At 38.2% G+C, this 21,381-nt stretch overlaps 1 protein-coding gene across 12 annotated transcripts in view; it reads right to left on the bottom strand.

Annotated features, from left to right (window-relative positions):
- Positions 1-21,381, bottom strand: part of TMEM117 (transmembrane protein 117) — a 430,180-nt gene that overhangs the window by 331,330 nt on the left and 77,469 nt on the right. For 10 of the 12 annotated variants that reach the window (XM_070621094.1, XM_070621090.1, XM_070621092.1 and 7 more), the window contains one exon: positions 11,302-11,434. The exons of 1 other annotated variant lie outside the window; for it this stretch is intronic. In XM_070621094.1, the coding sequence (XP_070477195.1) occupies positions 11,302-11,434 (133 nt within the window). Of the gene's footprint in view, positions 1-11,273; positions 11,435-21,381 lie in introns of all 12 variants that reach the window. One more of the 12 variants, XM_070621098.1, reaches the window with a different exon arrangement.

Raw genomic sequence — 21,381 nt, 5'->3', positions numbered from 1 at the left:
GACTTGCTTCCTGCACCAGCTCTGGATATTTGCTTGATCTTTAAACTCTAACTGGTGATTGGTGCCCAAAGTAGGTCCTCAGAAAATGTTTTTTAATCAATGAGGCCTGAGCCAAGAGAGATCAACAGTGTCAATAGCTCTGGCTCTGTCTGAGACCTTGTTCCTAGAAAGATAAGGAAAAATGGCTGCTGTGAATTTTAACTCAGAATCCTCGCAAAGCCGGAAGGGTCTAGGTAATAAGTAAATTCTCTAGAAGCAATTCACCATATGAGCACACAAATCTAGCTTCTTTATTATTTTAAGTCATTGAATTTTCATAAACTTACCCTAAACTGACTCCCCTTTTGATGATGTAGTGAAGTGGATAATCAAGGCCACCCTCTCCAGATGCTTACAGTGTTTAAGAAGCTGAAATTTTCTAGCTTAGCTTTCTCCTTTTCGCTAAGCCCTGTGTTAATTTGACACGATCCCAACAGAAATATCACATCTGTTGCTGGTTTAAGACCTATGAAATCTTGTTGACTTATCAGTTTTATGTATATCTACATATTCAATAAAGATGCCTCTGTAAGGTTTAGTACACTGCTGCAATTTCTTATCTCTGTGTAGTTACTCATAACTTTATCATCAGTGATTTATTTTGGATGCTTAGCTTTAAGTTTGCACATCAAATTCTCTAATAAAAGTAAAATGGTTTAGGGCCAGCCCAGTGGCGCAGCGGTTAAGTTCGTATGTTTCGCTTCTCGGCCACCCAGGTTCACCAGTTCGGATCCTGGATGCGGACACGGCACCGCTTGGCAAAAGCCACGCTGTGGTAGGCGTCCCACATATAAAGTAGAGGACGATGGGCATGGATGTTAGCTCAGGGCCAGTCTTCCTCAGCAAAAAGAGGAAGATTGGCAGTAGTTAGCTCAGGGCTAATCTTCCCCCCAAAAAAGTAAAATGGTTTAATTAATAAATTTAATTACCTAACAATGTACATTTTATATAAATACACATACATGCATACATATGTATAACAGTATATTGAATAATATATACTATTCAATATAATATATATTTTATAATACATTAACAACATAATATGCATATATAGATGGTATATGGATAATCTGGAAGCAAAGAAACCTATTAATATTTTTTCTAAAAGAATACAAGCACTTTATATGTGATATATAGATTCTTTCCTCTTAACTGCACAGGATGCTGAACATCTTTTGCTCTGCAACATACCTGGGTACCATCCTCCTAATCTTTTAAAATATGTATTTTAGAGAGAGAGAATTAAACTATGTAGGCTACAAAATATAAGTCAAAATCCAATATGTCCTCTCTTTCTTCATATTTTGTTTCTATTTTATTGATCTTTTATCGTAAAGGATGTAAAATATCCTTTAATTAGGTAAGGGTATTCATTGAATATGTTACACAAATCAGGATCGGTCTTTGAGTATCCCATTTCTACGGAATTTCAATTTTGCAATTATTATGCTCTTCCACATCTTTCGGCACTAATTTAATCAAATATATTATGCATATCTGCTTCTCTAGAAAAAAAAAGTAGAGTGTCAGGGTGCCCCGGTAGTAGCCTAAAGGAAAGTAAAATAGAGAGAAATTAACCAGCTCCAATGTGATTCTCTCCTTGAGGAAAGCCCAGACAAATTCACTTCTTTCCACCATGAAAACGGCATTATCCTCCTGACCTGGTGCAAGCAGAGTAAAAGAGGTCGTAGACTTTCCTAACTAAGCATCCAGAGTGGTGTATACTATTGTGCCGCAATGGATGGTACTTTAACAGTGAACCATTTGAATGATGAAATATTTGATTAATAGAACTCTGTTTACTGTTTTCCATCAATCCCTCAAGAATAACTATGGGATTAATAGATTACAAAAGGGATAACTTGTCAGAGAAATGACATCTTCTCAGCTGGTGCGGGGCCGTCTCCTAATTTATTTGATTAAACCATGTAACTTTTGGTAAACCTTAAGCCTAGGGCTATCATATACATCAATTTTCCATGTCTGGAAAGTAATTATTTCCTCTGTGTTCACCACTGGGAAAAAAGAATTGAGATGGAACTTAAAGATATCCATTATTATAGAGTCTCTAGATAATGGATACAAACAAACTTGCACACACACTTGGACCACTGTCTCATCAATTTGCATGACGTCATCCGTAATTCCATCAAATTCTCCCTCTATTTTCAAAAAGATAGAAATCAGCAAATAATCATTTAGTAACTTAGCATATGTTTGATTTCCTCTTCTGGACTCTCATTAAGTATTATATTAGGTTTCCGTATTTACTTTTCCTTGATGAAAAATAAAACAAGGGACAGCTTATGTACTTTCATAAAGATGCATTCCAATAGCATTTGAGCCAGATGCTGTGTATTCCATGTGTTAATTTCACTCCATGAGTCAAGCATATTTAAAATTATGTGTTATGGCATAGGAAATTAGTATTTATTGACGACCTGCTGGTGCAAGGCATTCATTTGGGCTTTTTGCTTGAAATTGATAATTATTATAGTTGTATGATAACAATGTAATAAGATCATCACCATAAATTACATCATTTCATTATATGACCAAAGTACTTACTCTTGTTATTACAACAACTAATATTTGTTGAGGGCTAAAGTGCTCAAGAAACTAAAATATATATTTTCTGTTACTATAATAGCAACTAACATTTGTGGGGAGTTCACTATATAGCGGGCACCACACCAATTGCTTTGCATACATTGTTGTCTTTGATTGTCAAACAGCCCTAAAATAGGTTCTAATAACCCATTTTACACTTGAGGAAACTGAAGCTCAGAAAGTGAACTTAACCTAGGGTCACATAGCTAAAGGGTGTCAGGACGAAAGTAGATACTGTTTCTACTACACCACATTGCCTTCCAGACAAAACAAAACTAAAAGCAACCGAGATCGTTAGCAATCTTTAGTTTGTTTCTCCACTTTAGAAGCATGAATTTCCCCAGGTTAATAATACTGATGATGGTGTTGATACTAGTAATACTAATAACAACCCTATAACAACAACCCATGTCTTAAAAGTAAGGAAACTGTCTAACTTTTCCAAGGTATTTTTGCCAGTGAAATAGTTAAGATGGGGCTAAAATCCAGATATTTGATTCCTGAATTGGAATTTTTCTTCTGTAACAAGCTGATAAACTAATGAGAGAAGTGAAATAAGCAACTATGAACAATGGTCACAGAACACCTCTTACGTGTGTCAAATCAATGCGGATTCTGGACAGATGATGCACTCCCACAGAGTAATAAGGATGCAACAGTGTGTTTTCCATTAATGTTTTAAACTTCATCAATCAGACAATACTAACAGTAAATTTGTGATCATTTGGATATGCTGTAGTATGTTACGTTTATCAAAGCCAAGTCACGCGAAACCAATAGTATCAAAAGCAGCAAACTGTGCCCTATTCCTACACAGCCTCTAGCTCTCTCTCTTTTTCTCTCTCTTTCTTTCTCTCTGCTCCTCCCTCTCTCCCTCCCTCCCTTTCCTCCCTCCATTCCTTTCTCACCAAGCCTCCCTGCCTCTCTGGCTGCCCTGCTGGGTCAGCCCTCTTGACCAGAGTCAGCCATTCATTTCAGCTTTTCTTCTCATCAGCCCATTCTCAGCAACCAGCTCCCCCTTTACTCCCAGCCTTAGTAATTAATTGTGCTATTACTGTGAATTAATCGTACAAGCAAGTCAATGTTTAGCCTAATTAAGAGTGAAGCCAACAAATTATTTAAAGCACCACTCCAGCAGAATTTGCATTCAGCCTTGTGTTAGCAGCCAATCAAGCTTTTCAGCATTTGACACAAGTACTTCCAGGCTTCATGAAGACGTGGAGCTAAGCCTTCTCCCCACCCCAGCTCCTGAATCCCGTCCAGGACCTCCATCCTGTCCCCATCCCTATACACCCATCCCTTTGAAAATCATATCATACCTCTTTTTTCATTTACTACAATTTAAATTGATAGCTTTGTTCTTCAATAATTTTGTCACTTTAGATCATGCAAAAACGGTATAGTTTAACATCATGAAAGACTACTTCAATTTTTTCTTGCCATTTCTCAAAATAAATTTAGCACCATTAAAAACAAACACATACACATTCTTTCCTTAGGACGACACTACCAGTGTAAACAATGGCAGCAGGTCAACCAACTTTGTACTTGAAGAGCAACAGCAAGTGAAAATCTCAGTTCTTAACAGTAAAAACATGTATCAGGGCTCCTAATTCTAAATCAGTGGTGACTAGAAAGAGGAAAAAAGTTTGAGTAAGGAATCTGAAAGCATTAGTGATGGTTTTCAAAATAGTAAACTTAGTAAAGAAAAAAGTACTGCCTGCAGTGAAATTTCACCCTGAATATTTTCCATTAAAGGGAAATTCAGCTGTGGGAAAAATAATGTGCTGAAACCTATATCTCTGGCAGCAGAAACTGAAGCTATAAATCAGAGAGTCTTTTCTGACCACATGTGTGGACACACTGATGGACCAGAGTATTGATCATTGGCAACTAGACTTTTGGTGGTGAACACAATGTAGGCTACACAGTAGTTGAAATATAATGATGTACACTTGAGATTTATATAATGTCATAAATCGATGTTACCTCAACAACAAAAAAAAGAGAAGAGTCTGAGAGACTAACGCCTAGGGCAGCTATGCATATGAACTTTAAAAAGCATTAGATCCTGGGCAATCTCATCCGGCCCATAGACAAGTCTGTGCTGGTCTCTCACTTGCTTATTTTTCCTATTCATCCTTGCTGGTGTTTGCTGCTGCCACTATACATAGAAGCCATGCATTTTAGGTTTTAGGAAAGTGTCCATTTCAAATATTCCCTCCTGTTGCCTTCCCCAGACCAATCGCCCTTATCATATCACACCTTTTTTTAAAATTTTTTTTGAGGAAGATTAGCCCTGAGCTAACACCTGCTGCCAATCCTCCTCTTTTCGCTGAGGAAGACTTGCCCTGAGCTAACATCTGTGCCCATCTTCCTACTTTATATGTGGGACGCCTACCACAGCATGGCTTTTGCCAAGCGGTGCCATGTCCGCACCTGGGATCTGAACTGGCGAACCCTGGGCCACCGAAGCGGAACGTGCACACCTAACCGCTGCACCACCAGGCTGGCCCATATCACACTCTTTGAGTGTGTTCACCACACTCAGACCTTTAATGAGTGTTCTACATCAGTTCTCACTAAAACTTATCAGAAAGGAAACAGAAGAGAAAGACAGAGTCTATTCCATTTCCATTATACCCACCAATTCATTCTCACCTTCATTTTTTTCAGGTCCTAAAATGAACACTAATACTTATTTTCAAAATTGCCTGAACCACTTTGTCCTATTTCTTAATTTCTGTCTCTGTAATACCTAACACATACTGATGCATTAATTAATATTTGTAGCAATTCTCTGGAAAAGCCTTTGCATCAAGAAAAATAAAACTTTTCTTTGTGATTAACACTAGGAAACATCAGCTTCTTCATATCCTGCCCTAAATCATACGCAGTCTTTGAAATTTATTCCAGTTCACAGAGGACTTTTTATAAGTGAGTAAAGTGTCTAATTTCCTCAGGGCTAAACAAAATACTTATCTTTGTAATACTGGACTAAGTCTATAAACATATAGATGTATATGTGTGCATATACGTGTATATATATACTATTATTTAAGCCAGTTTTAGAACATAAAAAGGGGCCAAGCGCATTACAAAATAACAAGTGCTTATTATAGAGCTTGCTATGTGGATTTCTTCAAAAAGTCCATTAACAACTAGGAAGGCAAATATTTCAATACCAAGTTGCAGAAATCCAGAAGAGGGAAGATTCTCTTCAGAGAAAAGCCACCTGATGCATTGAGGCAACCAGTGCTGAAAACATGCCTTTTGCTGCCATCAAGTGGCTCTTTGGGGAATCTTTTTTTTTTTTTTTGAGGAAGATTAGCCCTGAGCTAACATTGCTGCCTATCCTCCTCTTTTTGCTGAGGACAATTGACCCTGAGCTAACATCTGTGCCCACCTTCCTCTATTTTATATGCAGGATGCTACCACAGCATGGCTTGATGAGCGGTGTGCAGGTCCACACCCAGGATCCAAATCAGTGAACCCTGGGCTGCAGAAGCAGAGTACACAAACTTAACTGCTAGGCCACCGGGCCAGTCCCTCTTTTGGGAATCTTTTTATGCACCTCGACCATGGTGGCTCCTCTTTGTCCTCCCACCATTTCATTCCCTATGCATTATACGTGTATTTTTCTTTGGGGAATTGCAATATATGAAAAGACCAGGCAAGCCTTTCGTAAATTAACGCTTTATACTCTGAATGCTATAAAAATTCCATGACTAAGAAGTTCTTCAGAAACACAACATCAAAAAGGGTTTGAAGTGTCCAAACACCAAAAACCCTTCCCGGCCCTATGTGACTCATTTAGTTTCTAGTCATAAAGACCTCAACCTGGGCTTTGGGGCACACCTCTCTTCATCTCTACCAACAGAGAATTGATAAATAGATTGGCTCTAGAATACCTAGTTGAACAGAGAGGAAATAAAAAAAACTGCAGGAATATTTATTTAGAATCATTTTTAATCCAGTCAAGTCCGTCCCTGTGGAAGACAAGGGTCTCATGTTTCTTTCCTATTAGGGTCACTTTCTTGAGGCTTCAGTGAAACAACGCAGCAGGTTGTTGGACCAGGATTCCTACAGAACCCTAATTTTAACTTAGGTGATTGCTTTGCCACTTTTTCTTTCAGTATTTTCCCTATTCTTTCCCAGGAGATAGTTAATTCAACATAGAGTTAAAGGAAAGGAAAAAGGACACTTGATATTTTAAAAACAAACAACACAAAACCCAAATGTCGTGGCAGCAGCCCCATCCTGTTCTGAGACGGCAGCAACATTCATCTCAGAGGATTGGTCCTTTGATTGGAAAATGCATTAATTATGAAAGGAAAGGTTCCAGATAAATCAAAGTGGACAGAAGTTGCAATGAAAGGGAACTAAATTGCTCTACATAATGAACCAGAGGAATTCTGGAAGTTATTTAGGGGGGCTTCAGAGAGCAGTGGAAACCTGCAAGATGGAGAACAGCCAGAGATATTTTGGGGGTTCTAAAATCCAAAGGAAAGTGTATATTAAAACCAGAAAACCCCGCCTGCGGTTGTGAGTTTCCTGGGAGATGTTTTTTGCCACCCAAAACCAACCTAAGTCAGACAGGCTTCCTAAATGCTGCCCATGCTAGTGGTTACATGTTTCCTGGCCCACCCTTTCTCTGCAGCACTTTGCAGAACTATCTAATGTGGGGGCTTCTATTTCAATTTCTCACTTAATAGGAGCCCAAATCCTCATTTCTGATCCTGACATGAGAGTTAAAACTCAAGTCCCTAAGTCACTGCCTCTTGGCCTCTGGGTTTTTTTCTTACCTTTGGGTAAACTCAGCTGTGCATTTTAAGAGTCCATCAGGTTGTGTTATATTTTCCAGCATTTCTAAGGATTCTGTAGTAGGACAGGCTTCAGGTTATCTAGTCTGCTGCCATATAAAAAGGAAGATGCTCATAAAATGTCTAGATGTGAAACTCTGCCCAGGACCAGAACCTTCTCTGCAGCAAAATCCTCACCTACAACCTCAAACATTTATAGAAGGATGAACGCAGTTTTGTCTTGGTGACCAAAAGAAGTTAAGGTAAGCAGCAGTTTGGCGCTGTGAAGGGTAGACAGGTGGAGAGAGAAGCAAAGGTGGGGGAGACTTTTCCCGGTGGAGGTAGGATGATGCATTGTCTGAGCCTCGGCCCCTTTTAGCGCAGACTGCAACTGCCCTCCTTCCCTCACCATCTGCCTGCCTCTCAGCTTGCATCCCCACTGACGGCTAAAGCCACAGTTAGCGCAGACTGGAGGGAGTTCACCGTACTGAGAAAACCAGGAGAAAACCAGGAGCGGGCGACCTGACTCTTACCAAGTCAGTTCTGGCTAAAACTCTTGAGGTTCTGGTCAGATAAACCTAGAAATTTTGTTCTTTGTAACAAAGGATCAAGGGACTGCAGTTTAGCCTAAATTTACACCTAATCTTAAAATTGGTGGGGGGAGGGGGGAGGCCAAATCATTCTAAGGAAACTCCTTTCTTCCTCTCTGAAACACTAAACCCTCTCATTATAGGCCTAAAGGCTTCCCAGTTTGGAAAAGAGTTCTAAAATATATGAACACAAGTCTAGCCATCATAGAAAATCCCTGAAATCCTTTTTGGAATGGCTCTAGACCAATATTCCTGGAGAGATCCACAAACCAGAACACATTGGAACCCCCAGGGCAAATGAGATTCAGCGTAAATAAGCCTGGGTTCTTCTCCACCATCAGCCATCCTGATAGAAAACTCGTCAACCGTGATATCTGTGTGTCTGTTGTCCCTTCTGCACCCTATGGCTCCATCATGCCCACCCTGCAAAGGATGAGGCCGTGTCTCAGACAGCACAGTGCCTCCTGCAGAACCACAAAAGCACAGTTGCATCCATTTGCTCTAAGAACTGATTTTCCTCCAAATATACATTGCTGCCTCAAGGTGCTCACTAGTTCAAATGGCATATGTCATAAAAATTAGTAATACATCTTTTATAAATGGCGATTGACTTTTTTTTTTTTTTTAAAGATTTTTTTTTTTTCCTTTTTCTCCCCAAAGTCCCCCGGTACATAGTTGTGTATTCTTCGTTGTGGGTTCTTCTAGTTGTGGCATGTGGGACGCTGCCTCAGCGTGGTCTGATGAGCAGTGCCATGTCCGCGCCCAGGATTCGAACTAACGAAACACTGGGCCGCCTGCTGCGGAGTGCGCGAACTTAACCACTCGGCCACGGGGCCAGCCCCGCGATTGACTTTTTTTTAATGTGTAGAACTAAACCATTTGTCCCTTGCTTTGGACTTAAAAAAAAAAAAATGGCGCCATTCACATGTCCTCTCAGTAAATTATCCTTTTCCACCAAAAATGAGGTATACTGGTAAAGAGTTTGAGAGTTACATAAGGATATGGGATACTGTATTCATCTAAGAATAAAAAAGAATCACTTTGAATTTTAGTTAAGATAAATACACATAAATTCTAGACTAACCCGTCTCTTGTTTCTTTCACATAGCTTCTACTTGTGGCCAAGTAGTTAAGTTCATGCACTCCACTTTGGTGGCCCAGGGTTTGTGGGTTCAGATCCTGGGCACAGACCTATACACCGCTCATCAGGCCACGCTGTGGCAGCATCCCACACAGAAGAACTAGAATGACTTACAACTAGGATATACAACTATGTACTGGAGCTTTGGGGAGAAAAAGGAAAAAGAAAAAAAAAGAGGAAGATTGGCAACAGATGTTAGCTCAGAGCTAATCTTCCTCACCAAAAAAAAAAAAACAAAAAACAAAAAAAAACCAATAAAAATACAAAGAAAGCCTAACAGACATATGGTGATTGAGTAACAGGATCAACCATCAATCAAATCTGTGCTAGCCTAAGAGCAGACTGTACTACTAGAATTCACTATTTAATAGCTCAACTCCTTTTCTATTATTGTTGAAAATAGAGGTTGAATTATAATGTAACCTTAGACAAGTGACAAAACCTCTCTATTCCTCAGTTTCTTAATCTGTAAAACAGAGATAATAAAAATACCTATTGCATAGGGTCATTGTGAGGTTTAACTGAGACAATTCATGTCTGGAACTGAGTGCTCAATAACTGCTAGCTCTCATTAAGATTAGTTTTATTATTAGCTATTGAGTGTTTTACAATGTGCCAGGGATTATCTATTATTGCATTTAATTTATTGCTTTTAAATCTGCTTCTTTCCTTAGAATAAGCACTTTTGATTAGTACAGACCTCATTAGCTCCACATTAAAAACAAAACAGAATTAGATGAAAAGGCAACTTCTGAGCAAAGGATATATTTTATATAGTATTTAATGTATTACCTCCAGCAATTGCTTAAAAAAATGTAAGTTTTACAGGAGTCCCTTCCACTCTGATCCCAGTGCTGGCAGTGCACAGTCCCTCTCAGACAGACCTCGGGTTATGCTAGATAATTCCAGGAGAACAAGTACTCGTCCTATTGTTACAGGCACTGCTCTAAGGCTGAGGCTTATTCGGACTAGCCAGAGGCTAGAGTCTGTAACTTCACCATTTAAAAATTGACCTGGTATTTATGGCATCATTCAAAGCCCAAGGAACAATCACAGACAAAGCATTTTAATAACTTCCTAAAGCCTGAACATTTGATTTAAAATCACATTCGTGAATTTACCACTGTTAGTGTGGACTAAAGTACAAACCTTGTGAAATACCTGCTTTCCCTTTACTATTCATCTCCTTTAATGGTGGGGGAAAAACAATAAAATTTTAATTGAGCCATCCCTCTCAGAATTAAACAGTGGTGGTCAAAATCTATACACAACATCAAGACAACTGCACTACGGAACTGGCCAATGATCTTGCCTAGCCCATATTTAGAAGAAAAGGGTATTACTCAGCTTTCCAATCTATTGGGGAGCATAGATCAAAACCTTCCTTAGGAAGTATTTCAGTGCACAACAGATACCTAACGTGGTTTATTATTGTCACTAATCGAATTCTTAACGATGTAGGCTAAGCCATTCTCCTTATACGCTGCCTTTAAAACTTACTAAGAACAAACCAAGAACTAGAGAAAGTTAAAAAAAATCTACAGTCTACTTGTTAGCACATCTTCATGCCATGGTGATTTGATCAGTGATTTGATAAGTATAGATCACAACCCTGGATTTAATCCAGGGTGGCCCACTTCTAAAATGACCCATTTATAACAAAGGTCTCTCTGTTGGATATGTCAAGAGAGTTAAAAAAAGAAAAATGCTACCAGTATCAAGCACTTTTATTTAGTGAGGCATTGCAGAGAAATGGAACTGCAAACCTGGAGACATTCTCAGCCCAGCTTTACTAGTCATGTGAGTGTAAACAAGTCAGCAAGCTTTCCTGAATTTCATTCTCTCTGTCACTATAATGGAATTAGTATTCCCTCACACTATTCCACAGAGAAGTCCTAAAGAATAAGGAACACAATATAAGTATCGTACAATGCCATAAGCTTCTTGGAGAAAAGACTCGAAATGTCTTAAGGAAAAACAATGCAAAATTAACCCTACTTAGGGTAGAATATTTACGAAGGAGATTTAGGCTGCTACAAAATAAAATATTCTCTTTGAATTCTTACAAGTTTTGAACATAACACTCACCACAGTAGAAAGTGGAAAGACAACCTACCCCATGTTCCCATCCATTAGAAGAATCGTGTTGTATATGTGAGAAAATATGAAGAGAAAGAGAATTGTGCTGAAGAACATTGTCATCCATGACCCATGATCCTCTCGAAACATCTTTAACCGGAGCAATTGACCTGCAATATAAATATTATTAGAAATCAGTGTATATCGTAATTCCAACTTTATACATCTTTGCTTTATTTTAGTGAATCTCTATTATCTCACTATATTCTGAAGTCTTTGCCATAGGACTGGATTATGAGTGAGATCACTATATAAGGTCCTTTCTGCTATTTTATAAATGTGTGATCACGGATGAAGTCCAAGATAACCCCTGTATCATTCTAGAGCAAATAACACTAACATGAGATTCTGGTACACAGAGATCATTCACTATGCTGGGGTAAAAACGAAGTCAATTAGAGCACTACTACCTGCTATTTTCTACTTCACAAACATGTTTTGGTTCATTTATACTGAAACTACTTAAAGTGAATGGTAAAGACATTGCATAAATTCCATATAATTCCCTTTGCTTCCATGGACCCATTCCCAACAGTGGCCAGGCAATAAAACCAAGGTAGACCTCACTTATACAAAGATCCAACTGATCCATCTGTCATAAGAGACAGACGACTTAACCTTACTCTTAGATAACCATGTACAGGCGTGGGCACAAATGTGTGTGTTGGCAAGGGGAGTGTGTGTATGTGTGTTATGGAGCTTGATGTGGCTCCAGCACAACATAATTCCCACCCTGATGCCTAAAATTTCACTTACAAAGATAAATGCTAAAATTGGAAAGGACGTTAGAATGCAAATATTTCAAGGAGTAAAAACATATTAAGATGAACACTAAAGTAAAAATTACTAATACCAGAATTATTCCAGAGAAATGTTTTGATTTATGATAGAGAAGAGAAATGAAGGCATTAGTATCCTTAAAGGTGAGGAAGATGACAAACCATGTGAGAAAGAAAAAAATAAACATATGTCACCCTGGATTCTCCTAAGGTAAACTTTGTCGATTATACGGATCTCTATTCCTGAGAAAATATATCTAAATAATGATAAGGGAGATGATACACATATAGGAACTACGATTAAAATAGGCTAGGCCTGAAATCTTACAGTTGAATTTCTCAGTAGAGAAAATATTCCCTTTTCATTCACAATACGTCAAAGTTATGAAAAATATATATATATTTCCACCTGGAAATTATCTCTCTAGGGATAGACAGTAGCTCTCATGTAGGTTACTGAGCATAGGAAGAAATAATCTTTTAAGATTTAACTACTAAACTTTCCCTTGTACCTCACTTTTATTAAAAATAGGACTTTAGATTTCATTTGGAAATCAGGTTACCAGAAACATTACCCTAGCTAAACTTTAAATGGAGCCAAAAAGGGAGATCTGGTTCCATCATCTGGCCAGACAAACAAAGGGCAATCTGAAAGTTGTGGGAATGTGAATTATAACAGAAGAATGTGCAAAACTTTCTACGAAGCAAACAATACTAGCACTGAAAATAACTTTATAGAACATGTTGACTAATTGAATCAATAATTATGGAAAGTCAGGGATTTGTAAGTCTCCACACAATACATTGACAGGAATATTATAAATAGATATTAAGCATAGAATGCTTGAGAGTAAAAAACACATGCCACAAATATCTTAAAGTGAACTTAAAGAATATTATTCATTCATTGAATATTTAATGTGGGCTTATTGCATCCCAGCCTTGGTTTTAGGTGTTGGAGATAGAGCTGTTAGCAAGGCAGGAAGAGGTTCGAAGTCAATCATCTTTTGGGTATCTAATGAAAATGTGACCTTATTTTAGACTCATGGGCTGTCTTTGTTCAAGGTCCCCTTTGCTGCAAGTCCTTTCAGCTTCAAACCAAGACCTATTTATTTAATTCAGCAGTTTATATTGAACAACTGCAAAGACCAGCAATTAGAGTTCCTTGAAAATTTAAATGTGAATTTTCTTCTTAACATATGCACATGTCAAAAAAATCACTAACGGATGTACTTTAAAAGTCAAACAATAATGCTGACGATTTAAGAGTGCTTTGCAAATAAAACAGATGGATTAACTATACACTGGCTGAAATAATACAAAGTTAGTAAAAAGTGTAACATGACAGTACCATTTATGCTGTCATTGCCAAGCTTATTGTCTGGCACTAATTTCAGTCATTAGAGTCATTAGAACACAATGGCAGGTTAACACAGCTTGATATTCACTTGAAACACACTATAACAGTGCTGCAATATATTAACGCCAATACTTGTATGACCCAAATGTTGAGTCAAATCACATTACAAAAATTTCCCATAAGCTTCTTCAAGGTGAGCTCCTTGAGTTTCCATCCTAATGCTAAAAACACATATACATAGACTGCCATCAGTGGACTGCTCTCATAAATGACTTCCCATGCAATCTAATCAAACCAAGAACTTCAGAGTAACCTGAGGACGTCACAGGAAAATGTGCTGTCTGTGCTCTGGAGTGTCATCATACATTTGGCTTGCCTATGACAGTAGTGGCTTATAACTGCTACCCTGGCATAATTATTAATAGTGCACCCTTCGTTTCTTAAGTCGACTGGTTTGGACAATAAATTATATGCCAACTTTCCTATAGGTCACAGAATTCAGAATTCTGAATTCATTCTAACACTTTCCTTTAGAGGAGTTTCAGGAGAAAACTAAGTGAAAACAGTCCTGATAGGTCAACAGAAGCAAAAAACATCACTAAGAGGGGTACATTTCTGACAAGGTCATAACTGACTTTTATTTGAATCATAGATATATTTGTAAATCTGAGTGTAAGTTATTAACAAAATCTGTCTTGGACTATATGGACAATCACCTTTGATATGGTGAACGTAATTGGAAAATAAATTTTAAAATAACCAGAAGCATTAAGGTGGTACACAGGCCTACACATGTATTGGAGATGAGAGTTGGGGGACACAGGGAGTGACTGTTATGAATGTTGGTTAAAGTCAACAGAAATGGCCTAAAACCTCAGACTCTTTCCTGGAAATACAGTCGGTTTAGGACTACTAAGATGTCAAAAAATTCTAACAAGATTAATGACCTTAAAGCATATTAAAAAATATATGATGAGCCCACATATATTGTAAAAGATAGAGGTAGAAAAGTGTAAGAGTATTACAGAGAAACTGCTTGATTTCTTGGCTTCTTTGCTGCTGTGTTCTCATCAGGAAAAGAATGGAAAGGAACATTTCTTTTCTACCTCACAGCCAGATTTTTATTGTGAGTTCTGGGCCTCTTTTCTTCAGGAGTGGTTCTCACAAGGAGGCCTTGAACAAAGAAATAAACTAAACAATCTCAGAAGAAAAACAGAAGTGTTTGTGCTTCCACATAAGAGATGGGGGTAGCCCTACTCCTGGGAAGTTGTTAAAGCAGGGCTAGATAGATAGATAGATTGAGGGCTTCTAGTTTCAGAGAGGATACAAAGATTTAGGTCTCTAAAGTGACAGAACCTCATTTAGGTTTGATTCCATGGACACTAGTGAAGGCCAAAGTATTAAGGGTCATGACCTTGGAAGTCAGGTAAGGAGACTGAGCTGGTCGCAAGAGATTAAGGCCAGTAGGACAGCCACTCACCTTCACTGGGAACACAATGACCTGGGTAGGATCCAAGACATCTGTTGAAGGAAGTCATCAAGAGGACATGACCACCAGCTGCCTCATAAGCTGCACCCAGGCAATAGGAGGCTCCTCACACCCTCCCCTGGCCTTGGAATGTACATTCTGCCTACCATTCCCACAGTGGGAGCTGTACTCAACAACACAGGCTTTGGGAGCAATGTGTTGTTGAGACCATCTGGATGGTATACGTGACTGAACTGGAGGCTTGGAGATCTATTCAACTTGTGTCTGCCCAAGATAATCCTTGTATGCAAGTTCCTTTGCTTATTAACACGGCCACCTAGCAATCGGGAGTGGTCTGCCTCTTTCTTTGGTCTCTCCTTGCCCCTCATTGTACAGTGGCCAGTTTCAGATTTCATCCAGGAAATTCCTGAGGTTATGAAGCAACTCTCTTAGACATCACAGTGCTGAAGAAGTGGCAGAAGACCATCATGCCAAGCAGCATTAGGAGAAGGGGAGGACAAGTAAATACAGACTGAAGGACTAGTTTTCAGGACCCTGGGACTTCTTTAAACTTTAGAGATAAAAAACATGATCTGAAAAATTACCAATATTGTACTCTCTGCTCACCTATACTCTTCCTGTGAGTCCTCCTGTATTCCCTGTGGGCCTTAAGATGCAGGTCAGAGATGACTTCCTCTAGGATGTAATCTTCATGGTTAAATATTTCATATACTAGAGTAACAGTCAGAAAGAGCTCGCGGGACGGACTCTTTCAGTGAGTAGTAAGTTCCCTTCGGAGCAGACAAGGAGGTATGGCCAGGTATAGTTTAAAGGGTTGGACTTTTTTTTTTCCCCTGCTTTTTCTCCCCAAATTCCCCCAGTAGATAGTTGTGTATTTTAGTTGTGGGTCCTTCTAGTTGTGGCATGTGGGATGCCGCCTCAACGTGGCCTGAGGAGTGGTGCTATGTCTGCGCCTAGGATCCAAACCAGCGAAACCCTGGGCGGCTGAAGCAGAGCACATGAACTTAACCACTTGGCCACGGGGCCAACCCCAGGGTTGGACTTTTACGATCCTGACCAACTCAGGGATTGTAGGATTTGTTTTGTCAGTAAGAGATTAGCTCAAAGTGTGCTAACTCAAAAGACTATTGGTTAGAATAAAAAAGAAATTATCCTTACCCATTAAAAGAAAAAGTATTCCTCCTTATTTTCTGTCATTGTATGCCTAATATACAAAAGGAACCTAAAGTAACACATTGACAATATTCTTTAAAGGCCAAGTTAACATTTAACATTTTAAATATTAGAATACTTGACAATAAATGTAAGCCCTATTTCTTCTGCCTAGAATAAGAGAATAAAAGATAAAATAAAACTGGATCAGAGCACTTGAAAATGAACTGAACTTCACTTCCAATCAGACTATTATTTGTGTAAATTTATAGTTTATAAGAACGTGATGTGATTTGTTTAAGGTTTACTAGTTGAAAAATGGCAAGAGAATTAAAAAAAAAAACTAAAATAAGAGAATTATTCTATGGATGGGACATCATTAAAGAAAATTATCTCACAAAACACACTGGAATATCATTAGGGAGAAAGGATGTTTTAGTTGTACAAACATGGCTTTATATACTAAGACCATAAAACGTGCACCCTAAGGCACCATTCCATTAATATTCAGATCAAATCTCGTTATTTCAGTGTATAGAGAGAATTTAAAAACTGAACAGCTGGTTATCATCCCTTATTAGGAGTAGGAGCTTACACAGAAAATGTTTGTTATTCACTGAATTTGACAGGAAATCAAATATTGAGAATTGAAATATAATCCCATATAACACTAAAAATATGTATTACAACATGCAATTCAAAAGAGATTCTAGAAAGAAAGGAAAACAAGGCCACGGTCAGAAACCCAGCAAAAATGATAGCGATGTTAGATCTAGAGCTGAATGTCAATTTCAAAAGCACATGTATTACAATAAATTTTTAATAACGGGTATATCTATTAAACAAACACACATTGATATAAATTACTCTCTACAGGAAAAACAGTAATAAACTTTCCATTTTATTGATAAAGTTCAAATATTATATTTTCCCATTATAATATGCCTATTTCCATTAGACCATTCTTGACACTAACTGACTTAAATTGCTTATTAGTGCTCATGAGGAAAAAACACAATTCCAAATGGAAATTCATTTATTATTATCTATTACTTTTCCTTTTAAGGAGAAACTAGCCATTGAATAAAAAGAATTCTAAATTAACATTACATCTTGGCTTGTAGGCCAAGATGCGAGTTAGCAGTACACTTAATTTATGCATACATATAATATTCTATAATTTTAATGAAATCAATTTGTTCTATATTTTCTAGATATGTACTAAGTGGAATCATATTAAATAGCATTTTTTTAAGGTCAGAACCCATCAAAAAAGTAAAAGTAAACAAAATATTTTCTAAAATGTTAGAGGTTGTTGTCATTATCACAATTTTTTGAAATTGGCAATGGGATAGAAATCACAGCTCCCTACTCTTAAAAATTAACATCATCACTACTATTATGAAATTTTCATATCTTCACCATTATGTTGATGTCAGTTTTGAAAAACAATAATACTTACACTTTTAAAGTAGGTCTGCATTTAATTATATTAAATTATAATTAGGTTATATTAATCCAACTAAAGGGAAGAGTTAAATTGTCAAAACTAATCCCCTGCAGGCTGATCCATGATTTCAAGCAATCCTGATCAATCACAAGGCTTGGACATCAGCAACCTGATCATAGGTGGGATGGAAGCGACAGAAGGATCTTGTCCTCCCACAACCATAAATACTGGGAAGGCAAAGCCAGGCCAGAGGACGAAATTCTGCCATGTCACCCTCATTTCCAGTATTCTTATTCTTGGTATCTTTGTATTCAAGTCTCTCTCTTTCACTCCCTTCTTCAATCCTGAACTGTTTTCGTTCACAGCTTTTCATAAGTCCTCTAACCCTTTCTTGTACTTGCTGTACTTAACCGGTTTCTTGTACTTGCAAACTTGCTATTTTCTTCTGCTATTCCATTTACAGATATACTAAATAAAGATATTAAAAATTCATAATGGGGTTTCCAGTTCCACATATCAGGAGCTTGAAAGTCGCCACTATGTCCTAACACCAAGGATAAAGCTGAACAAATTGAAAAACCAACAACTCCTTTAAGATCTGTAACCAAGACGAGGACACAGTGCAAACCACTGCCCTCAAGACTGGAGAGAAAGACAGACGGAGACAGGGAGTCACGGCTTACTGGAGTAGAAACTCACAAGAGAAAACTGCCTGGGAAAACAGCGCAGGGGCAGAAAACTTGAACTGTTATTAACAAATTGCTGGAGGCTCAGTGGAGACAAGTCTGAAAGTTAAAAACTCCAGGCACCCAGCCATAGGAGGGCCCCCATGATTGTGTGAATTATACCTCCAGATGCTCAACCAAATTCTCACGATAAACGCTGCAGTAAAATCCCCTAGTGCTTCCAGCAGGGGGAAAGGAAAAGGAACCATCATGAAATGTACCAGAACATTCTATTCTTCTTAAAAAGACCTGCCTGCAGGAGAAGTTACTTCACCAGACCTAACTTGCTGAGGTTCTATCAGAGCCTCACTGACCTGGGGAAAGGAAACACCCAACTCCAGCCCCCTCTAGCCATCCTCTCCCACCTAAAGGGGAGCTAGGGGAACTAAGAAGCACTTGCGAACTTCACAGTCCAGAGGCATGGGCTCACTAAAAGACTGAGACCTAATCATAGGACGGTGGAATGCTTGCCCTCTCCCCACACCTTACCACCATATTACTAAAGAGCTATTTACAGCAGTTCCTTTTACCCAGTTCGTCATGTCCACCTATCAGGAAAAAATTACAAGGCATACTAAAAGGCAAAAAGTAGATTTTGATGCTTATGATAGTAGCTCATGTGGAAAATTCTTAATTTGGTTGATAATATTTTCATAACAAAAATATTCATTTACTACACATTTGTTGAGCACCTACTATATGCCTGGCCAGTATTATGTACTGTACAGATAACATAATGTAAATATAATATAAATGCAATTATGAAAACACAGCAAATGTACATTTTCATGCATCGCAAAGGGGGTAGGAAGCAAGTAGAATAGTAGGCTAAAAATGAAAGGGTACTAGTGAGCAAATTTAAAATCTAGGGTTACTTTAGGGCCAAAGGCCCATAAGAGTACCAAGGAAATGAAATAAAACTAAGTCTGGGGATACTTCAAATTAGAGGAACTAAAGCTGAGTCTCCACAGTAATCAGGATCCTCCAAAGGGTCTATGGTTGGAAGCCTTTAATCAAGGGCTAATTTCCCCCTCTACTATCCTTCTGAGTACTCTACCTGACAGACTATAAATTGCAAGATTTTGCCTCTCTGACTTGTGGAGACACAAGCTATTCCCAGTCCTGTGTGAACATCAAAGATTTGACCCCTGCTCCTTTTGAGTGGTTCTTTCCCGGCCTTGGGTGGTTTCCTCACATGCCTGTGCTGATCGTTACTCCAGTGACATCTGCAGATCTCTGGAGTTACTGCTCTGTGCCCCTCTCTCCTCTCCAGTACTCTGCCCTGTGAAATCCAGCTGTCTTGGCCTGCCCACACACCCAACTGTGTCTCTTCAACTCAGGGAGAACCCAGGCTCTGCCTGATTTCCTCCTTTCAGCATTGAAGCCACGAAATTCTCTCCAAGAAGTAAGCTGGAGTAATTGCAAGGCGCACTTATGTCAAAAGACAAAGAGAAGATTTTAAAATCGGAGAGTGAAGACAGATTACTTCAAAGTAACAACAACTATACTGACAGAAGACTTTCCAGTGGTAACAATGAATGTCATGAAACAGTGCTGCAAAGTACTGAGAGGAAATAACTGTCGATGGAGAATTCCACAGCTAATGAAAGTCTCCGTCATAATGAAGGTTGCTGTTTGAAGGTATCTAACAGCAAACAAAGCAGCCAAGACTTGAGGGCCCCAGATCCCTGACAGAAGAAAAACACAGTTAAATGAGCTCCTGTTTATTGCTGCTCTTTCCTCTGAGATGTACTGATTTTCAGTGTGAGACATAGGGACCAAATGGAAAATTGTGGCCTAGAGTTTGAGGCAGTCTCACTGAGTCAGAGAGACAAAAATTGAAATTCAGGACTGCAAATACAAACGGGATACCAGGGACCAAAATCCCAGCAAAAGGGAAACTCAGAAAGTGAGCCCAAATTTCTAGCACAATTTCCCATGGAGCATTTGTTGATAACTAAACTATGTAGGTGAGAGGTAAGACGGAGCAAAGAATAGCTAATAAGAGAAAAAAACCTAAGTGTAGCTTTTAGCAGTCTCATGATGCTGAGTAAACAAAAATTGGAATTCAGGCTATACCAAAGTAGAAGATCCTTGAGCAAAGTCCAGGCTTTCCGGCGTGGTCCATGAAGGCTCTATTACATGAGCAAGGACACAACAGAAACAGATCAATCCAAACAAACCCCGAAACTGAGTCCCTATCTACATGCCAGAAGAAAATTAAATTTTCCCTAGGGAAGATCATATCATCATGAACCTCTACAGTTCTCCCCATATTATCTCTGAAAGTCAATTAAGAAAAATAGTCACACAAGGAAACAAGACAAAAAGTATCACTGAAAACCAAGAGAAAGAAATAGATAATGTAGTAGACTCATTGGTGATGCATATATTGGAGTTCTAAGACAGAAAAGTCAAAATAACTATAATTAATATGTTCAAGAAAATAGATTAAAAGATTATGGATTTTACCAAAGAACTGGAATCTATTTTTTTACATTAACTGGAAAATCTAAAACTAAAAAATAATAACTGAAATTAATAACCAACAGATAGATTTAACAGCAGAAACGTATGTACATACTGTATGCTTACATTTATATAAATTTCTAGAAAACGCAAACTAAGCAGAACAATGGTTGCCTAGAGGTGAGGAGGGAGGGAGAAAGGGATTAGAAAAGTTCATGGAAAAACTTGGATCTTGACTGTGGCAATGGTTTCACGGATGTATACATACGTCAAAATGACAAAACTGTACATTAAATATGTGCAGTTTATTGTAGGCCAATTGAGCCTCAATAAAGTTGTTTCAAAATAAAACAACAATAATACTATCTTTTAGGATTTAACACATATGTGGAATTTAAGTTTATGACAAAAACAGGTCAATAGACAGAAGGGGGTAAATGGAGTTAAAAGCCGTAACGTTCTTGTAAAGTGTAGGCAGTATTAATTAAAGGTAGACTCTAACAGTCAACTGTGTGTGTATTACTCTGTAGGGTAACCACTAAAAGAATAAAAGTATGTACAACTAACAAAGTAATAGAGTGGAAAAAATAAAATATAAAACATACTTGATTTATCCAAAGGAAAACAAAGAGG

This window comes from Equus przewalskii, chromosome 5, assembly GCF_037783145.1.
Source record: "Equus przewalskii isolate Varuska chromosome 5, EquPr2, whole genome shotgun sequence".
NCBI classification, from domain to species: Eukaryota; Metazoa; Chordata; class Mammalia; order Perissodactyla; family Equidae; genus Equus; species Equus przewalskii.
Note: the sequence above shows the minus strand (reverse complement) of the source record. Positions and strands in the feature narration are given on the sequence as shown.